Source organism: Engystomops pustulosus, chromosome 6 (assembly GCF_040894005.1).
Source record: "Engystomops pustulosus chromosome 6, aEngPut4.maternal, whole genome shotgun sequence".
NCBI classification, from domain to species: domain Eukaryota; kingdom Metazoa; phylum Chordata; class Amphibia; order Anura; family Leptodactylidae; genus Engystomops; species Engystomops pustulosus.
In genome coordinates this window covers 157,614,369-157,636,147 of record NC_092416.1, presented here as the reverse complement: position 1 = coordinate 157,636,147, position 21,779 = coordinate 157,614,369, and the positions used below count along the sequence as shown (strand labels likewise).

Below are 21,779 nucleotides of genomic sequence, written 5' to 3'. Positions count from 1 at the left end.
CACAGCCAATCCCGAGTGTTGGGAGTTATTCACAATTGTCTCAATTGCCGATTTAGACAAAACTGTGTGCCTTTCTGGTCTGTTTTTTTGTGACATTTGCCAACATACTTCACTTTTCACTTTATCCTTCTTACGCCCCATTTATCAAATGAGTCCAGATGTGGAAGTCAGATTTATGTGGTGCCACTTTTCAAAAATTTGTAAATTTAAGCACACAATCACTTCAGTCCCCTTCTGGATTAGGAAATACTTAAGAATTAGTTGTAAAACATTTGCAACTTTTCACTAAGAAGTCAAATGGATCAATATATATCATGTTGTAAATATATGACATCTACTAAAACCTTTACATCTCTATATATCAATGATTCATTTAGAATATCTAACATGATCAGTTTCAAGAGTTTTTTGTAGTATCACTAGCTAGTTGTACACACTGTCATACACAAAACATTGGTAGTACAATAAGACCACTTGGAACATATGCAACACCCCTGTCAATACATGGGCAGAGGAGTAGTAGCGAACAGCGCCCTCTCCAGGTGAGGAGCTGTCTGAGGGTGTCCTGAACCTTCTAGTAAGTTCTAGCACTGGTTTATTAGGTAATCAGCAGCTGTAGATTTTGCCTAAAGAGGCAAGGGTTAAGTGGATGTGATTCTGTCTACCAACTGTATTGCACCATGTACACTGCAGTGTGATTGGAGAGAAAGCCACCACCTGACCAGGATGACAAAACCCCTGGACAGGGAGGGGCTAGGTCTCTTGGAACCCAGCTCTCTTACCAGAGAGATCTTTGAGCACATGCTCTGACTACTTGCCTCCTAGGCCTCAGCTCTCACTATAAAGCACAGACTGTCACAGACTGTGCACCTTCAGCACTAACACTCAACTAAACCCAGGACAAGAGCTGCATCTGCTACCAGGCTGGTGAACCAATCCCTGAGGACCACTCTCCATGACCACTCCAGTAACCCGGAATCTCCAGTAACCCGGAATCTGTACCGAGATTGTTTTGGCCGTTTGCCTGCAGTTGTTCTAATAATGAACCGTTAGTTATTTTGCACTACATTGCCTCCGTCTGTTCCCTGGATAATGCTATACCACCATGGGCTCCCCATCCATCACCCAGGGACATATCTTACGGACACTCAGGGATTGCCCCAGGGAGAACCAGTACATAAGCCTCTCCCTCCATATTTCTTGCACACACCACCTGCTGGAGACCTGCCAGGCTGTAGGACAGCCCTCCAGTCCCCATACCAAGCACCATGACATCAGAGCGCCCTAGGCCGCAACCATCAGCCACTCCAGTATTCTGGGCCCCGCCTGCCTCCAGGCCCCAAGAAAAGGCTAGGCCCCGGTGGGGGATGTTTCACATATCTCCCAACTTTTGAAGTGGCAAAAAAAGGGACAAAAGTAGTGGCGCATGTAGCACGCTTTGAAAATCTTTTCCTCCTTATCCACGTCTTTTACCTGCCCCTTTTGCACCTCCCACACAGTATATTTTCCTCCTTAATGTAGACACCATCTCTTCCTCACATTGTGGCTCCCTCATTTTCAGGCCCCCTTATATTATCACCCCAGCACCCCCTTACCTCACATAATACCCCTAGCACCCCCTCTCATATTATCCCCCCAGCAGCCTCCTCTCATGTTATTCCCCTGAACCCCCCTTTCATTTGATCTCCCCGGCACCACCCTACCTCATGCTTTCCCCCCAGCACCCACCCCTCAAGTTATCCCCTAGCACCCCCCTCACATGTTATCCTCCAGCACCCTTCTCTCATATGATCTCCCCAGCACCACCCCACCTAATGTTATCCCTCTCACCTTATGTTATCCCCCAACACCCCTCCTCTTGTGTAATTCCACAGCACCCCTCCTCTCATGTTATCCCCCAGCCCCGCCTACGTGTCATCCCCCAGCAGCCCCCATGTTATTCCCCAGCAGCCCCCATGTTATTCCCCAGCAGCCCCCATGTTAATCCCCAGCACCCCACCTCATTTTATCCCCACAAGAACCCCATGTTATTTCCAGAAGCCTTCACCTCAAGCTATCCCCCACCACCTCTCCTCTCATGTTATTCCCCAGCACCCCCCTCTCATGTTATTCCTCCAGCACCCCCCTCATGTTATCCCCCCCAGCACCATATTATCCCCCTAGCACCCCCTCATGTTATTCCCCCAGCATCCCCACCTCATGTTATCCTCCTAGCAACCCTCCTCTCATGTTATCCCCCAGCACCCCTCTTATGTTATCCCCCAGCACCCCTTTTATGTTATTCCCCCAGCACCACCCACCTCATGTTATCCCCCAGCACCCCTCTTATGTTATTCTCCCAGCACCACCCACCTCATGTTATCCCCCAGGCACCACCGTCTCATACTATTGATCGAGCATCTTTCCATCTCGTGTCACCAGCACCCCCACTCTTATGTTATCCCCCCAGCAACCAATGCACTAACATACACCGGGAACAAGAAGGTGAACTCCGGCGGACCGGGTAATCGCGCCACAGTGCATTATCGTCGGACAATGGACTTCGGGTGAACTCCGTTGGCCGGGTAAGTAAATGTGCCCCATATATTGGATCCTGAAGTTAGATACATTTTCAAAGAAAGGGTTAAGTAATAGATCAGATAGCATGTATTTCCATTAACATATGCAACATGGTAAATATGTATTCTTAATTGTACTTCTGTCTTAGTATATGGTTAAATGCTTATGTTCATTGCTCATGAACATTGTGTGATGACGCAAACATGGCAATAAACCAAAACTTTTTATACTTTGGCTAGCCCCATTTCCTCAAACTTCTTTGGGTTTCCACACCTGCTGGCAATCACAATATATACAATGAAACGATAGTCCAAGCGGAAATGCGTAGAAATAGCGTTATATTTAAACTGCAGCACAACTCACACAGGTGTTTTTTTCCATGGCAACATTTCACCAATATTCACCCCATCTGTGCATATGTCCATAGTTGCTTAATATTCTGTTTCGTGGACAGCGGGGTGCCGGAGTTTGAAACACCATATGCAGCTACTTAATGGAGCAGAGCGCCGTCTCGCGTGTCATGTGACGTTTCGTGCGTGGCCCCTTCCTCAGACATCAGGTGCATATTAGGACAGTGACATCACTGGGGGAACACCCTGTTTATCGTCAGCAGCCAATAACTGGCTGCCGCCAATGTACACCCCTCCCGCTGCATTCAGTGGGGAGCGGGGTCCCCAGGCGGCGTATCCCACTGTATAAGCATACAGTGGGATACATCTGTGCCATACGTTGTAAGGACACGTCCGGTTCCTCCTAACATGTATGGCAAATAACTTAATGTTAACCCAGCCTTAACCCAGCCTTAGAATATTCTCAATATCATCATATTGGCAGATTTATCAAGCCTTCTGAAAGTCAGAATATTTCTAGTTGCCCATGGAAACCAATCACAGCTCAGCTTTCATTTTACCAGTGCTCATGAATATTTGAAAATTTTATTGGTTGCCATGGAAAACTAGAAATATTCTGACTTTCAGACAGCTTGATAAATCTGCTCCATTGTGTTCATTTAGGTTTGCATGCTGGTTTTATGGAATTTTTTTAATGAAACAATGAATCCTATCAGGGTGTGAAAATCACACCCTGCGATTACTAAACCATGGCAGACAGGAACAATTGCCCAATTATTTTTATTTAATGAAACCATCGCCACCACAGAAGGGTCATTGTGATAACAATATCTGTCCATCTGCAGCTGGAGGCAAATTCTAAATTGTTGGCCTAGCAATGCAGGATATTGCATAAGACGCAGGTGTTACAGAATTATAACATTGAAGCTTCATGTGAAAGGTCAAATTTCCCAAATAGAGTGATATATATATATATAACATTTGCTGTACATGGCTCAGTCAGGTATATGACACATTGGGGGTCATTTACTAAGGGCCCGATTCGCGGTTTCCCGACGTGTTACCCGAATATTATCGATTTGCGGCGATTTCCCCTGAATTGCCCCGGGATTTTGGCGCACGTGATCGGATTGTGGCGCATCGGCGCTGGCATGCACGCGACGGAAATCGGGGGCGTGGCCGAACAAAAACCCGACGGATTCGGAAAAACCGCCGCATTTAAAACAAAAAAAGTGTTGCGGAGCTTGCACTTACCTTCACTAGGAATAGGCAGGTGAACTTGTGTGCGTTCCGATGCTTTTCAGCGCAGCAGCGCCACCTGGTGGACGTCGGAGGAACTGCCTTAATGAATCCCGGCCAGACCCGAATCCACCGCGCCGCAGGATCGCAAATGGACCGAGTAATGAAATCTGCCCCATTGATCCAGTTTACAGAGGCTGATAGAGGCAGGCGGCGCCACACTGAACCACAAAACCTCTACTTGGTCTAGATGTTTCCTGCAATTGCCATCCACAAGTGGTACCCTAGGGGCAGGACTGTTACCTGGGGCATTCTTAGGCTGGAACAAGCTGAGGTTATGACCAATTTGGCAAATTTTGGATAGTTGCCAACTATGGATATAGCTCTACATATTATGAAAGAGCCTTGGGCAACATACAAAAAAATTATTAGTCATTAGTATCATTTAACTCTTTCTGTACGGTATATTTAAAAAAATATATATGCATATCTGATGATAATTTTATTGTAAATAGTTAATGCATTTATTGTGGAACCTAAAATAACATACAAACTAAAATTATAGTTTTTTTAATAAAATGACCTTCATTTACATGGAACACTGATGTGGTGCAATGTCATCGATAACCCGTGATCATAGCTGCAGGGTGCTGATGAAGACAGAGAGACCACAACCTCTGCAGCCACGTAGACAATGCGGTCCACGTTTCAGTGTCTCAGGGGCTAAACAATGGGGATTAGAGCTTTTGGGATTAAACCACCTAGCCCCAGCTCTTTGCAAGATGTGATATCCTGCAAAAAATCTTCTGATGTGTGGCGGTAGATATCTGTAACAGACCAGAGTATACTCCCAGCCCAGACTAAAGGTGACCTAACCCAGATTATACCGCAGGGTATAAAGTGGCCTGTGCCAGAGTATACCCCACAGGCCAAAGTAGCAGTAGTCCCCCATTAGTAACAGTGTGATATGCACAAGAATTACTTAGATAGTTGTCCTTGGATACAACTATCTACTGATATGTGGTGTTACCATATTGTTTTTACATAAATGCTATGTAATGTGGTAACATTAATGCAGTGTAAACATGTTCAAATTGCATTCACATAGCAAAGTTTACACTAATGTGATATTCACAAAACGTAAATGCAATGCTAATGAAAAGTGTGTGTGTGTGTGCAGGCTAATATTGCGTTCACATAGCGCTTACGTAAATGCAGTATAAATATTGGAGGAGATGTATTAATGTGTCCATCTTTAGACTAGTGCAGAGTAGAACTAGACAGATCTCTGAAATTTAAACAGTCTCCTGTTCCCTAAAATATTCCCTAGTTTATCATCCCAAACAGCCCCTTCATGGTTATTTTATATACAGCCCCCTCATGGTTATTTTATATACAGCCCCCCTTATGGTTATTTTATATACAGCCCCCTCATGGTTATTTTATATACAGCCCCCTCATGGTTATTTTATATACAGCCCCCTCATGGTTATTTTATATACAGCCCCTTAGGTTATTTTATACACAGCCCCCTCATGGTTATTTTATATACAGCCCCTTAGGTTATTTTATACACAGCCCCCTCATGGTTATTTTATATACAGCCCCCTCATGGTTATTTTATACACAGCCCCCTCATGGTTATTTTATACACAGCCCCCTCATGGTTATTTTATATACAGCCCCCTCATGGTTATTTTATATACAGCCCCTTAGGTTATTTTATACACAGCCCCCTCATGGTTATTTTATATACAGCCCCCTTAGGTTATTTTATATACAGCCCCCTCATGGTTATTTTATATACAGCCCCCTCATGGTTATTTTATATACAGCCCCCTCATGGTTATTTTATATTCACCCCCCCTTATGTTTATTTTATATACAGCCCCTCAGGGTTATTTTATATACAGCCCCTCAGGGTTATTTTATATACAGCCCCCTCATGGTTGTTTTATATACAGCCCCCTCATGGTTGTTTTATATACAGCCCCCTTAGGTTTTTTTTTATATACAACCCCCTTAGGTTATTTTATATACAGCCCCCTCATGGTTATTTTATATAAAACCCTCTCATGGTTACTCTATATAAAGCACCCCTTGCCCCCTATGGATTCATTAACCCCTTACCGACATGTGACGTAATAGTACAGAGTGCATGGAGAGGGCTTGCGGGCCGACTCTAGTATGGCAGTATATGATAGGATCGTACAGACACCTTAGGGTTAAAGTACCCTAGGGAGTCTGCAAAATAGTAAAAATAAAAAAAAAATAAAAAATTATAATAAAAAGACCTAAAAATTCAAATCACCCCCCTTTCCCTAGAACTGATATAAATATACAGTAAAAATCATAAACACATTAGGTATCGCCGCATCTGAAAATGTCCGATCTATCAAAATATGATAACGGTTTTTCACTGCGTTTAACCCCGTAACGGAAAATCGCGCCTAAAGTCGAAAATGGCACTTTTTTGACATTTAAAAATAATAAAAAATTCTATAAAGTGATCAAAAGGTCGTACAGTCCTAAAAATGATAACATTGTAAACGTCATCAAAATCCACAAAAAACGGCACCACCCACAGCTCCATACACCAAAGTATAAAAAAGTTATTGGCGCCAAAAGATGGCAAAATCCCCCCCCAAATTTTTGTACAGGAGGTTTTAATTTTTTTAAATGTATGAAAACATTATAAAACCTATATAAATTTGTTATCCCCGTAATCGTACCGACCCAAAGAATAAAGTAGACATGTCATTTGGGGTGCACAGTGAAATCCGTAAAATCCAAGCCCACAAGAATACGGCACAAATGCATTTTTTTTACCAATTTCACTACATTTGGAATTTTTTTCCCGCTTCCCAGTACACGGCATGGAATATTAAATACTACCATTTTGAAGTGTAATTTGTTACGCAGAAAATAAGCCTTCACACAGCTCTGTACATGGAAAAATAAAAAAGCTACAGATTTTTGAATGTGGGGAGGGAAAAATGAAAACGCAAAAACGAAAAAGGGCTGCGGCGGGAAGGGGTTAAATATAGCCCCCTCAACCCATGGTTTCCTTATGTACAGCCTTATGTGGGCACCCCAGCAGCTCTGGGCCCTGGCATTTGCCCAGCTACGCACTTCCTTTGGCACAGAGTCCGCCCTTTTAGAGAGGATAAGCCCCACTGACCAAAACTAGTCTAAAACCTTTAGTTAACCCCTTCCCGCCGAGGCCCTTTTTAGTTTTTGTTTCTGTTTTTTTACTCTCCACCTTCAAAAATGTATAACTTTTTTATTTTTCCATGTAAACTGCACTTCCTAGTGACTATATTTAATATTCCATGCCATGTACTGGGAAGCAGGAAAAAATTCCAAATGCAGTGAAAATGGTGGAGAAATGGTGGTATTCTTGTGGGCTTGGATTTTACGGCATTCACTGTGCGCCCCAAATGACTACTTAATTCTTTGGATCGGTGCCTAATGAAGCCTCGTGCTGGCCCTGTACAGCCTTTATGTATTTGGCGCACACCATAAGATGAACGAATGAGTGGTATGATTTGACAAAACATATTCATGAAAGGTTTTAGAAGTTGGTAGATTTGCTTTTGTTTGGTGTTATTATGCACCAGAAAAAGTGTTGGTGAAACTAGGATTGCAGGAAAAGTATCCGGATTCAAAATTGAGCGATAAAAATAAATAACGTGAGAAAGCACATAAGAAACGAGAAACGATTTCGGCTCCAGAAAAGACACATAGGACACTTAGTAAATACCCCTTAATAAGTTGGCTTAATTCAACCAATTCCTGGACATCCCCTTTAAATATTCCTTTTGTATATAATGTTGTCCAACTCTAGAAGCAAATTCATACACTGCATTTTTTTTTGGGCTAAAAAACTGAAGAGAACTAAAATCTGAAAGAGCAACCTGCTTGAAAGAGGCCGTCAGTTCTTTCAAGCAGGTCCCTCATTACATGACAACCTATTATTCTGTAATTTCTGTATATGTGCCATATAACTGTACAGCGCTGTGGAATGTAATGGCGTTACAAAATATATTTATTTTTTTATTTTACTAGAACAGAATCTGCTGTGTGTGAATGGAAAAATAAAAAAAACCCATACACATAAAAAGACCATAACAACAAATCAGATTCCTGCTCTTATTTTCCATCTACCCTTTCGGCACAGAGAGCCGAAACCTGATTGGTTACTACTGGAATGAGCAATTCCTTGTCTGTCTGACAATGTAGAATAGATAGAGCTGTAGATTAAGGATATGTTTATTAGGGACACCCGGAGTGGGGGCACTGTGATAGGACTTGTAGAGGAAGCTCACGGAGGTTCCCGTGGTTACGGGAGGAGGTCGCGTCCGGATGACGTCATCGCGCCGGTGTTTTGATGTCCGGGATTGAGACTATAATCAATGATGGGGACGAGTAACGATTCGGAGGTGAGAGGCCAGAGCGGGGGCGAGGAGGATGGAGACCCCGGAGACAGGGGATCCCCGGTGAGTATGAGGCCGCCTGCTGTATCTACCTACCTTGTCTAAAGGTTGCATGTAAGGTATCTGATGGTAAGTGGCCGCACACATGGTTATCATCAGTGTCTATGGGAGGTGGTGGGAGACCTACTATTCACATGGGGTACATGGGATCCCCAATCCTGTGAACAGGTCATATGTACCCCTTTAAAAGGGTGATCCATGTCCCTTTAATTGCTTACATAGGAACCGTGGATCCTCCATAAGAAACCAACTATAGCAGTATGAGGGGTTGCGTAGTGGCTGGGCTCAGTGTTTGGGGGTCCTACTCACAATCTATATATCGGATATAGATAAAAAAAAAAAAAAAAAAAATCGGGCTGATCAGTGGATTCTGACTGCATTATTCATGTATGTAATGTAAATCTGTGGTTCATCCGCATGTACGGTTCTAAAAGATCAGGTCAGGGCTCATGCTGTGCTCAGATCTGTGAAAGAAAGTCCTACATGAAAATTTATTGAACAATTTATAGGCATATATCGACAGGCATTCTTTTGATGGATACAATCCTACCTGCTGACTCCTGACATTGACAGCTCGGTGTTACCACATGCTAGAGGGGCCCCCAAACACACTGGTACTACTATCCAATCTGTGTAGGCAATATCAGACTCTGTAACGAGACACCACTTTGACGAGAGGAATTGTAACACCCAGTTGTCAATTTATTTAATCGTTTTCCAGAAGAAATAACTGACGGGTTTTACATAATATAATATGGATTAAAAAAACACTCTGTATCCTGCATAGCTCTGGTCCTTCCAGTCTTTTAAGTTATTTCCCCCGTTGCCGGTGAAATTATATGTTACTAGTCGTTGGGGCTTTCATCGGTCAATAGATCAAGGGAATGAAGTAATCCTGAAGAATCCAATAAGAAATGGATAGCGGGTACAGATTTTCGACTTGCACCCCATTCTATAGAATTTCCAGCTATAGATATCCTTTAGAGGTGAATGAAGGGTAAGCCGAGCATGTGCACCTGCCCCCGTCCAATACAGAGTCCTAGTGCTTGGACACTTATGCATGTGAATATGGAATATGTGTCTATAACAGGAAGGGGCGTAACTAGAGAGACAGGGCCCCATATTCGACTTCTGTATGGGGCTCCCTTTACCTATAAATATACCTATTTGTATACTCGCACATGTAAGTTACAATCACACACATGGATATATACCCACACATTTGCATACTTATATACATACAGTTCTTTTATATAGAGAATATACACATCACATATACACATACAGAGTGTACATAGTAGATTGCAGGAAGTAGAGATGAGAGATTCCAGTCCTGTTGTGCTGCTGTTCCCTCTCCATTCCCCAACATTTCTTATCTGAGCTGCTGTCAAACAGTACAGGTGGGAACTGTGGAAGTTGTGCAGTGTTATATACATATTATGCTGTACAATGTGCAGGGTAATATGTATATAAAGGTACACATGCTCCAGTCTTTAGTGTGTTGGGCCGGATGCCAGGGCCCCCTGACACTGCATGCCCCATAGCAGCTGCTATGGCTGCTACTGCTGTAGTTACGCCTCTGATACCAGGATATGGTCTGTCAATGCAGAAGATTCTCATGTAATTTACAGATTCATATTCATACCTAATATCAAAACATGAAAATTTTGATGAACTCTAAAAAGTACCTAGATACTTGGATAGGATACCTGGATATAATTATATTCTGAGTTAGTGTTGCACAAAATAATCCCTCATTGTTTTTCATTTGACTTTTTTTCAGAATCCATGGAATATTATGATCAAGCATAGGCAAGTGCAGCGTAGGGGGCGCCGCGCTCACGTTGCAGTTAGGTAAGATACTGATGGGTCCCTTGTTATAGTTCTATTCCATGTTTCGTTTCTGTATGTGTTGGGATTTTCTGTATAGTTCATGTGTTCTATTTGATTTTCAGTTTCACTGATCCCAATGTCTCCATGGATCTCCTGCGTGCAGTCCTGCAGCCGAGCATCAATGAGGAAATTCAAGGTGTTTTTGATAAATATATGAAGGTAAAGTTTATTTGTGGTATCCTGAGCACCTGTGGTTTATCACAGGGAAAAACACATGACCATATGCCATAAGATGGTGTTCTTGATAGAGTTGTCAGTAGAAATTAAAAAAAAAAAAAAAAAAAAAAAAAATTGTATGGAATTTACCCTTAACCTTAAAGGAAACCTACCACTTAAAAGTGGTAGTTTTTACACACAGATACATGGCACCAGCTCAGGGTGAGCTGGTGCCGGAACATCTTTTAATTAGTAGAATAAAGCCAGTATCAAAGATTTATAAGTTATATTAACATTTATCTTGGCGCACCGCACTAGGGCACGGCGCACCATAAGCGCCCATGCATGCGCCGGATTCTGAAGTGATGGAGAGCCGGTGACGTCACCGAGCTCTCTGGCACACTTGCGCCTGCGCAATTTAGCACGGCCTGTTTCCCCGTGCAAAGTTGTGCAGGCGCGAGTATGCCGGAGAGCTTGGTGACGTCACCGGCTCTCCAGCACTTCAGAATCCGGCGCACGCACGGGCGTGCGCATGGTGCGCCGTGCCCTAGTGCAGTGCGCCAATATAAATGTTACTGATTAGTGATACTGGCTTTATTCTACTGATGAAAATATGCTCCGGCACCAGCTCACCCTGAGCTGGTGCCATGTATCTGTGTGTAAAAACTACCACTTTTAAATCTGCCCTTTGTCATTATAAGTGGTTATAACACTTGAACGTATCCAGGGGATTTTGAAATTGTTCTGTAATGCCACATAGTACTTCAAATTAGTTGAAAACTTTATATAGTTAAAGCACTCAAATAACTTCATAACTAACATGTCCTGAATGTCTGCTTTATGTTGCTATGGTTTCATATGAATATTATAGAAACTACATACCTCAACACATGAAAAACCAACTTTATGAAGTTTGTTAATCCTTAAGGTGTTTTACATGGGTAAAAACAAAAAGGAGGTGGAATTTTTTTGGACAGTTACATTAAACACTCACCATGGATTAAATGATGAAAAGCTCCACAAAGTTTGATACCCAATTTCTCCCAGCAAATCTTTGGGTCTTCTCAGCAGGACCACTTGCGAGGCTCACAAACCATGATGTCGGCATGTGGCTGACGTCATTGTATGTGCCAGCCGAGCGCGAAGACCCGGCACTGGAGCAAGAAGGGGACCTACGGAGGGCATCGGAAAGGTGAGTACAGTGTGTTTTTTTTTTTTTTTTTTGGGTGTTTTTTTTTGCTACAGGGGTCTGGCTGGCTGTATACTACAGGGGTCTGGCAGGCCTTATACTATAGGGGCTCTAATATATAGCCAGCAAGCCCACTGAAGTATACAGCCACCAGACCCCTGTATATACTATAGGGGCTGGAAGGCTATATACTATAGGACCTGGCAGGCTATATACTATAGGGGCTCTAATATATATCCAGCAAGCCCACTGTAGTATACAGACACCAGCCCGCCTGTATATACTATAGGGCCTGGCAGGCTATATACCATAGGGCCAGGCAGGCTATATATTAGAGGGGTTGGCTATATACTACAGGGGGCTGGCTGTACACTAGAGTGGGCTGGCAGGCTATATAATGGGGGGCTGTGACCAGTTTTTTGTTTTAAAATTAGGGGTCGCGGCTTATACTCGAGTATAAACGGTATTCTGCATACCATAAAAATAATATGTCACCGTTCTTCTATTGGTTAATGGAATAACCCCCCTTCTCGTCCCTGATGGCAGATAAGATCAGCTGCTTAAGTACCTAGGTGTCTGGCAGCGCCCAGCTGACCATATAATATACAGCTGACCATATAATATATGACTAGGACACATCTGCCATCTTGATTAGAAAACCTTCCTCTGTGATGTTTTTAACTAATGAAATACTTGGTGTCTGATGAGCGGCTAATACAAATGCACCACCAAGTGAGAGTGCACAGTATATTATGTGTTACACATTGGCCACAATATAGTCGTCTTCTTTTAGTTTTTTCAGAGAGCTGCCATCAATGTGAGGGAAAATGTCGGTGATCAAGTGGACCCAGAGCAGCTGATCCGAGAGACCTGTCGCAGTTGTCTGGATCAGGTACTACTTAGTGTTAGTCTTGCCCTTACCTGGGCTGTTTAACACGCTTACTAATTACTGTCCTATTTCTCTATGCAGGCTAAGGCGCTCTTTGCAGACCGAGAAAAACCTGTGGGGAAGCCTGTGTTGGAAGGCAATTTTGTGAAGGTAAGGGGGGAGTGTTCCCAGCTACAGGTCCATGCTCCTTTTAGACATAACAGCAGAAAAGCCACAACAGACACGTGGTTTATGAGTCCAGTGTATGTATATGGAGCGCTCAGCGATTGACTGACTTATCCTGACGTTAAGGGGGCTTTCCTCAGAAATATAGTGGACTATTTATGTGCCAGTGTTATCCTTCACTGCTCCTAGTAGTGGGGACACTTTTACTAGAAACTTGGCCATGTAGCTCAGCGGCACTGAGAACATTACTTCATTGTGATCCGGAGCACTTGAGGTAAATGTGAAGATGCAGACATACAAGTATATAGCACTATCCAAAGAATACAGACAGTGTTTGTGGCTTCTGTATCTTATGAATGAAGAGATAGACATCGGAACAGCCTGGAAATTGGGCGCTCTACCCAGCACGTGTACCCAGAGGGCACATAGGCTCCGCACCTGCTCTCTTATTCTTTGTATCATTCATACTTGTTAATTGGATCAGTAAGGGTGGTCACACATGGCTTGGGTGCAGGTGACATGTGCTGGGTGACACACTGGGGGTCATTTACTAAGGGCCCGATTCGCGTTTTCCCGATGTGTTACCCGAATATTTCCGATTTGCGCCGATTGTACCTGAATTGCCCCGGGATTGTGGCGCACGCGATCGGATTGTGGCGCATCGGCGCCGGCATGCGCGCGACGGAAATCGGGGGGCATGGACGAACGAAAACCCGACGTATTCGGAAAAACCACAGCATTTAAAAACCGAAAAAGTGTCGCTTGGGAAGCGCTTACCTTCACTTGGTCCGAGCTGGTGTATTCCGGCGCGTTCAGATGCTTTTCAGCGCAGCAGCGCCACCTGGTGGACGGCGGAGGAACTACCTTCATAAATCCCTTCCGGACCCGAATCCTGTGCAGAGAACGCGCCGCTGGATCGCGAATGGGCCGGGTAAGTAAATCTGCCCCACTGTGTCACAGCTCAGATTTTATTTTTCAGAAGCTGAGCTTTGGGCAACAAGAACAGTTTTAGGGTTAAGTGTTTCTGATGAATGAGGCAAATTGACTTTAAAATATCTTGATATCCACAGGATAGGGCCTAACTTGCTGATCAGTGGGGGTCTCAGTGCTCCATCAGACTAATGGAGCAGATGGCCGCGCATGACCATTCTGCTCCATTAATCTCTATGGAGCTGACAGAAATTGCCGAAAGTTCCGCTCACCAATCTCCATCAGCTCCATAGAGATTAATGGAGCAGTACGGTCATGCACTGCAGTCTGCTCCATTAGTCTGAGGAGCCGCGAGGGGTCCGACGGATCCCTCGTTCTCGCGATCTGCGGGGACTCAGCTCTTGGACTCCCACTGGTCAGCAAGTTAGGCCTTATCCCGTGGATAGGGCCTAACTTTGCTTTGTGGGAAAACCCCTTTACAGTTAGTCCAGAGTTGATCTTAAAGGGGATTCTCCAAGTTTTGAAGTTATAAATCTGAACAGTGCGGCTGGGACATCCTCCGATCAGTCCGTATCCCAACAGTAAGACCATCACTGATCAGATAATCTTTTATCCTGTGGGTCATTTCTGTCACAAGCAGAAAGATAAATATGGCCCATAGTGTTTTTTCTTTAGATAAAACACAAATGCCGAAAATGGGATGACCTATCACATCTTCTTTCCAAAGAAAAAGGGCAGTGTACATGATATATGGTAAAAATTAAAGGACATCTACCACCAGGATCAAGGCTTGTAAACCAAGCACACTTACATGCTGGTGTTTGCTCCCTGGCACAGGATCTGCTCTTAAACCCTGTTTTTTACAAAAAAACGTCTGAGGGGTTCCATAGGTTTAATTTGCATAAGTTTTTAAAAGCCTATATTATTAAAAATAAGGGCAAAAGAAGCTTAAATACAAGTGGATACTAGGGGGCACACACCAGTATATCAGTGTGCTTGGTATACAATCATCCTGGTGGTAGATTTCCTTTAATATCTACCACTCGATTTCTGTCCTCTTTGTGGTCCTTACATGAAGTTTCAAAATGTATCCCCTGTATTCTTCGATGACTGACATTGTCCTTTTACTGAACCTTGTGAACACTCATATGGATGTAACACAGAGGCAGCAGAGCAATAATTCCCTGAACGCTGCACCGTACATGTAGAGTGTGATGCACTAAAGCGTTAACCATATGGCCCCTTATTAGCCTTGTTCTTTCATAGGTATAGTGCTAGCTACTCCTAGAGACTGGTTGGATCACTGATGGGTCCTTGCGCTGCCGATGAGACGTTGTACTGACCCTTTCATTCATATTTCTTTATTCTATTTTGCTCATCAGAGAACAAGGATAGCGGAAGATGAGACATGGAGGAGTCCAGTGCCCAAAAAGGTAATAAACAACTTGAACGGTCACTTCTATGAGATGTCGTGATAAAGAGGAAGGTCTAAGCTGTCTTCTTCTTACAGAGGAAGGGGCGGCCTCCGGGACCGAGCTCCTTACATGAGCGGAGTTCTGCAGGATTTACATCGTGAGTATAACTACCCGTATAAACTCGTGTATAAGCCGAGTTTTTCAGCACAAAAAATGTACAGTATACAGTCATAAAAAATATTTAAAAAATAATAAACTTATATACTCACCCTCTGGTGGCCCAGACGTGCAGCGCTGCTCCCCCGATGTCCTTGCGGGGCTTCCGCGGCAGTCTTCTGTCTTCTCTAACTTCGTGCTGGGCGCTGCCATGTTTCTCTCCCAGGCAGCGGCTAGTATGACGTCAGCAGCGGCGCGTCATACTAAGCGTCGTCCGGGGGAGAACAATGGCGGCGCCCAGCACGAAGTTAGAGAAGACAGAAGACGGTGAGTATATAAGTTTATTTTTTTTATTTTTTTATGCCGGGGAGGCTGTATACTACTGGGGGCAGTGCTGTATACTACTGGGGGCAGGCTGGCTACATACTGGGGGGGGGGGGGGTCTGTGACCAATGCATTTCCCATCCTCGGCTTATACCCGAGTCAATAGGTTTTCCCAGTTTTTGATGGAAAAATTAGGGGTCTCAGCTTATACTCGGGTCGGTTTATACTCTAGTATATACGGTAATAATCCCACCCCCAGCCATCTAGACGCAGAGGACAGGCACAGCTCCTCCATGGGGTCTTCTCCATGTATGTTACTACTTTCAGGGGAAAAATATAGAAATCACAGTAAAATATTTTTTCTGAATAATTTGTATGGATAGCCAGGGAAAGGTGAGCCAAGCTTCAGAACTTGTCCTGACTGAACACTGTTTTCCATTAAAGGGCTCCCTGTCTATGGGATGACAATCAAATTTGGTACCGCTCCTTTTAAAACGTAAAAAGCTGTAGCATTCACTTTCATAGGATGGTGCCACCTGGTGTTCAGTATATGCGTGTGCACGTTCACCTGCTGAGTGTTGGTAGACGCACATGCCCCATGTATCCTCTGCCCCCAGTCGATTCAACCCAGAGAAGAAGCCGAACCTCTACGCCAGCACTCAATTTACATTGGTCACTTACAGGGAACTTACAGAACCCTGTATTTCTGCTGGCTCGCTGAGAGCCAGCGATTTAGACATATGTGCTCCCTTGTGAAAGGAGATGCAGGGCCGTGGACTATTAGCAGTCTGTGTACTGATCAAAGTGTTTGCTCTGTTTATTTTTCAGGTTAAGAATCAAGTCTGAACCTATAAGACGTGAGGGGCCAAAGGTACAATACTGTGTATGGGGAACACCTAGAGATGTGTACAATCGAAACCAGAAGTTTACATATAGATACCCTATGCATGGCTTTCTCACTACCTGACATGAAGTCAGAATACATCTTTTTCGTTTTAGGTCCGTTAGCATTTCAAAAATTATTTATATTTGCCAAATGCCAGAACAATGAGAGAAAGTGATAATTTAAGCATTTTTATTACTTTCTGCAAAGTTTACATACAGTAAGATTACTAAACAGTTAGGGACAGTCCTTATGATGATGTGTCTTTGGAAGCTCCTCTAATCTTAGTTAATCATAGACACACCTGTGGATGTATTTGAAGGCACACCTGAAACAAACTGATTCTTGTGTAACATCATGAGAAAGTCTCAGGAAATCAGCCGAGATATCAGGAAGAGAATTGTGGACTTGCACAAGGCTAGTTCATTCTTGGGTGCAATTTCCAGAAGCCTGAAGGTGTCTTGTTCATAATAATTGTACAAACAATTATACACAAGTACAATAAAGACGGTTATGTCCGGCCATTATAAAGCACAGGAAGGAGACGAGTTCTTGAGATTAACATGCTATGGTCCAAAATTTGCATCTCAACCCAAGAACAAAAGCCAATGACCTTATGAAGATGCTGTTGAAGCTGGTAAAAGTGTGTCACTACCCACAGTGAAACAAGTCCTGTACTGACATGGGCTGAAAAGGCACTCTGCCAGGAAAAAGCCATTTACTCCAAAAGAAACATTAAAAACGCCAGGTTAATTTTTATAAATACACAGGAACAGAGACCTTCATTTTTGGAAACTTGTCCTGTGGTCTGAGGAAACTAAAATCGAACTGTTTGGCCATAATCACCATCATTACATTTTGGAGGAAAAAACGGAGAAGCCTGCAAGCCTGAGAACACCATCCATACTGTGACCCACAGGGGGCAGCATTTGTGGAGGGTCTTGTGCACTACTCAAAATAGATGCATCATGAGAAAAGAACACTATGAGATAATACTGAAGCAACATCTCCAGACATCAGCCAGGAAGATAAAGATAAACCTGAGTCATACAGTTTAAGGGCAATGGTACCAAATGTTTGCAAAATTTATGGAAACTTCTAGTAAAAATGCCTTTAAATTTCTCACTCTCTCACATAATTGACCTAAAATAGGAAATGTGTCTTTTTATATAGTGTATGTAAACTTGTAGTGTCACCTGTGTACTGGAGCAGAGAGACCTGAGCACTGGCAGAATAGATGGGTGTAATAATACTGATCTCATATTACATAATGCATCATGTATTGTGCATCTTTGTGATGAGCTGTAGAAATGTGGGCTTACCCACCATCATACACTGGTGCATGAGTGTCGCTGTATGATAAATTCCTCCCTATTTCTCCAACTACCTATATCTCTGGTTCTGTAGCTCCTAGTGACATGATTCTGATGTGTATTGAATGATAAGATTCTATTATTAAAAATTACACCAAAATCATGGTACTATTTGCCATCGAGCACTTGAAATTGAAGCTCCCTCTAAAAGTGACTTTTTGCATTTGGAGGGATTGTTGTTTTGTTATAGGTAAACGGGTGCGTTTTAACATAAGGGAAAGGTAGAAAGGACATTTTATCCCTTCTCTCAGGGGGTTGTTAGTTTTAATGGTGCAAAAACTAGTGACTGAGTCCCTTATATAGGCCAATTTAATATTATATTCTTGATTAAGATATTTGTATATCATATATATTCATATATTGGGGAAAAGGCAGTCTATGATATTCCTAATAAAAGCAAGAAATGTAAAGTTCTTCTGCTTCTATATTCCAGTGGGATCCTGCCAGACTGAATGAGACAACCAAGTTTGTGCTGGGATCGCGGGCTAATAAGTAAGAGGAGCGGACTGTTAGATTATTACATGTATACATATATTCATGTGCGATGCATAACCGCTTCTCTTTATGTCTCCTAGGGCTTTAGGAATGGGAGGGACCAGGGGACGGATATATCTGAAACACCCAGAGCTATTTAAGGTAGGTTAGATGTGAACGGTGGCAATGTAGATCCATGTTCTCTTAGCTCCCTCTACCGGGACAGCAAATTTTTATTTTTTTTCTTGTAGCTACAGTGGGAAATACAAAATGGTAAAATTGAGCCTTGACTTTTAAAGTGGTTGTTGAAATTTGATAAGCAATGAGCCAACGGCAGATGGGAGGTTAGAATAATGGGGGATTTCCCTCGGCATTCCCATCACTCCCTGCCAGTGTTTGTAAATGACACATGACCACTGTAGCCAATCACTGGTTCTAACAGTATAACACTAAGGGCAGGGATTGGAGGTAGCTTATCACCTGACATCCCCACAGGGAATGGAAATATGGGGGATGCAGGATATAAGTAGTTCCATATTTTTTAATGACTTGCCTGTCGGTGTCTTTTTTTTTTTTAATTATTATTAAAGGCTACATTCACAAGGCCGATGGGGGGGCATATATACGGCCGCCGTATATAAGTCGTTTACGTCCCCCATTGGCCAACAATGGGCGTACGGAGCAGTACAGTGCAGCACACAGGTGGCACTGTTCTGTACCCGGGGAAAAGATAGGACATTCCCTTGTGCCGACGTGTGCCCGCCATGCTACGGTACGGCAGGCACGCGTTAGTGTGAATTCGCCCTGAGTTGGCTTATTTTGCAGAGGAATTTTGTTGCCAATTTACTGACTACTTTTGTACCAGTAAAAACCACTTCACTTAACTTAAATCGGTCTCAGTACTGAATGAACAGGTTTTTGGTAATTGGCTTTATAGATAAAAGAATTGTCTTCTTCCATTGCAGTATGCAGTCGATCCACAGGACAAGCAATGGTTGACGGAAAAGCAACACATGAGAGCCACCGGCGGGAAGATGGTGCGTTACTGAGGTTTACATTATACAGGAACCAACCCTGAGCAGCAAACACTTACCTGCATACCGAGCGATCCCACACCCATTCAGGGTCCCTTATCAGAACAGTATAATGGAAATGTACCAGCCGCTCAGTGTCCTGCTTACTGTCCTCTATCCTGCTGGTGGACAGCAGCGCCCTGCCTCCAATGCACTCACTGGTATATCTGGACACAAGTTTCCATTGTTTTCTGCCCCCCAGGTTATGTTTCAGCATCTGTTAGATATTTTTATAGGTAAACAGGGAAAATTTAGAGGGAATTCTAGAAAGGGCTTTTTATACCCTACTTGAGGGGGCTGGTAGGTTAATGAGGTCAAATCTGGTGGGGAAAATTGTTATAGAGGAGCCACCCAGATGACATTTGCCCTCAAGAGGGGCAGCCAGAGGTTATTTCATTCTGCCTCCTGGGTAGGGCAGCCTGATTCTGCTGACTACCTTAAAAAGTAGTTATTCTATAGGATATCCACAGTATATGCCTCAGGGACCCACATTTGTCTCGTTGATGCAGTGAATGGAAAAATTTCAGTGAATTTGCTGCACCGATAAAGAATGTGCAAGGATTACGGAGCAGGAGGCTTCACTATTCTGGCAAGTCCCATAGAAGTGAATGGAGAGAGCTGTGCACGCATGTCCACCCTTCCACATACTGTGACTCCCCCGTAATATATAGGTACATGTCATCCAGATATGAGCGCCACCACTTATGTGTTTTTTTTTATCTTGTAGGTATATCTCCTTCTGGAAGAAGATATCCTTGAATTGTCAACTTCAGATGATTACAGGTATAGGAACAACCGTTTATAGGCCCTTATGTAAGAATAACAAAAAAAAAGGAAAAGTACTGCCCTTGAACCATCAGTTTATATGTAAAATTTACAATCTGTGAGGCTACATTCACACGACCAGTGAGGAGCGCTCCCCCACTTCCACCTCTTCTGCACCCAGTTGTGATCCGGCCTGGGCAATGCACTTGGCTGTGTGCATGTAACCTAAAGGTTCCGATTTCTATTCCTGTCCTATGAGGGGTTTGTAGCCCTCCCTGGTGCTTCCAGAGGAGCCCTACTGTTTCCTGACAGGTGTATTTCAGTAAATCCTTACATGCCTCATAATATCATGAATGATCATCACATTGCTGCGTCATAACTCTGTAATTCTGCTTGGAAATACTGAAGATGATACTGACATGTTCTATCTTTTCCACGTTTACGGAGCGGTACAGTGTCGCACGTGTGCTGCACCGTCCCGCTCCGTGCGCCCAGTGCCGGCCTATGGGGGACAAATATACGCAAGCTTGCGGCCGTATATACGTTTCCCAACAGTCGTGTGAATGCAGCCTTACAGTGTCTGGTCAGTGCTCACACTATAGCGACATGACCCTTTGACACCGAGTATAGTAACACCCAGTAATTTAAAGGGGTTGTCGACTTTAAGCATATTACAGCAAATGATTAATATTGTTTGCATAATGAAAAGTTATTGCATTGTCCAATATACTTTATGTATGAATTCCTCACGTTTTCCTAGCTCTCTGCTTACTGTCATGCTATCGAAAACCTCTATGTTTACTTCCTGTAGATAAACAGTGGTCCGTGGCCATGTGATGTCACACAGGTGTATGGCTCGTTACTATCACACAGCTCTGATTACACTGTATGTTATAATCATCCATGCACCTGTGTGACATCACATGACCATGGAGACGTGTGTATCTACAGGAAGTACATGAAAAAGCTTCCTGTCACATGACAGCAAGCAGGCAACAAGCAGAGATCTTGGAAACCATGAGGAATTGCTACAGAAAGTATATTAGAAAATCGTGTAACACAAACCATATTAATTATTTGCTGTAGTGGACAACTTCTTTACATTTTTACATGAAGAATGACAGTGGGGACAGAACGTACCACATTTTCATATCATGGGGAATGGAGTACACTATTGGCAGAGAATGTGACGATGTTACTTTCTATTCTGTATGTGTTTTTTGTTTTTTTTGTTTTTTATATCTTTGACACTTGGTTTGTACCCGATATGTTGCAGAGACAGCAAGGAGCTGCGGTTGGATGAGCTGAAGGCGTTTACGGCCCCTCCAGGGATGATTGACAAGATGAGGAAATACATGGAGTATGTGAGGACGGAGCAGGAGTAGTCGTCTGTATGATGATGCATGATATAAAATGTATAATAAAACACAATGACCACTGTGGAACCAGA

General features: G+C 43.3%; 2 protein-coding genes across 2 annotated transcripts in view; one reads left to right on the top strand and one right to left on the bottom strand.

Annotated features, from left to right (window-relative positions):
* Positions 1-9,272, bottom strand: part of LOC140064796 (whey acidic protein-like) — a 22,206-nt gene extending 12,934 nt beyond the window's left edge. Inside the window, exon 1 of the mRNA XM_072112031.1 lies at positions 9,195-9,272. The gene's annotated coding sequence lies outside the window, so the exon portion shown is untranslated. The remainder of the gene's footprint in view (positions 1-9,194) is intronic.
* On the top strand, positions 8,367-21,779 carry DNTTIP1 (deoxynucleotidyltransferase terminal interacting protein 1). Its single transcript, XM_072112028.1, has 13 exons — positions 8,367-8,647; positions 10,428-10,498; positions 10,600-10,696; positions 12,676-12,774; positions 12,853-12,921; positions 15,249-15,299; positions 15,377-15,438; positions 16,590-16,632; positions 18,451-18,509; positions 18,593-18,653; positions 19,457-19,528; positions 20,292-20,347; positions 21,606-21,779. The coding sequence occupies exons 1-13, from the start codon at positions 8,564-8,566 to the stop codon at positions 21,712-21,714; spliced, it is 933 nt and encodes a 310-aa protein (XP_071968129.1). The 5' UTR covers positions 8,367-8,563; the 3' UTR covers positions 21,715-21,779.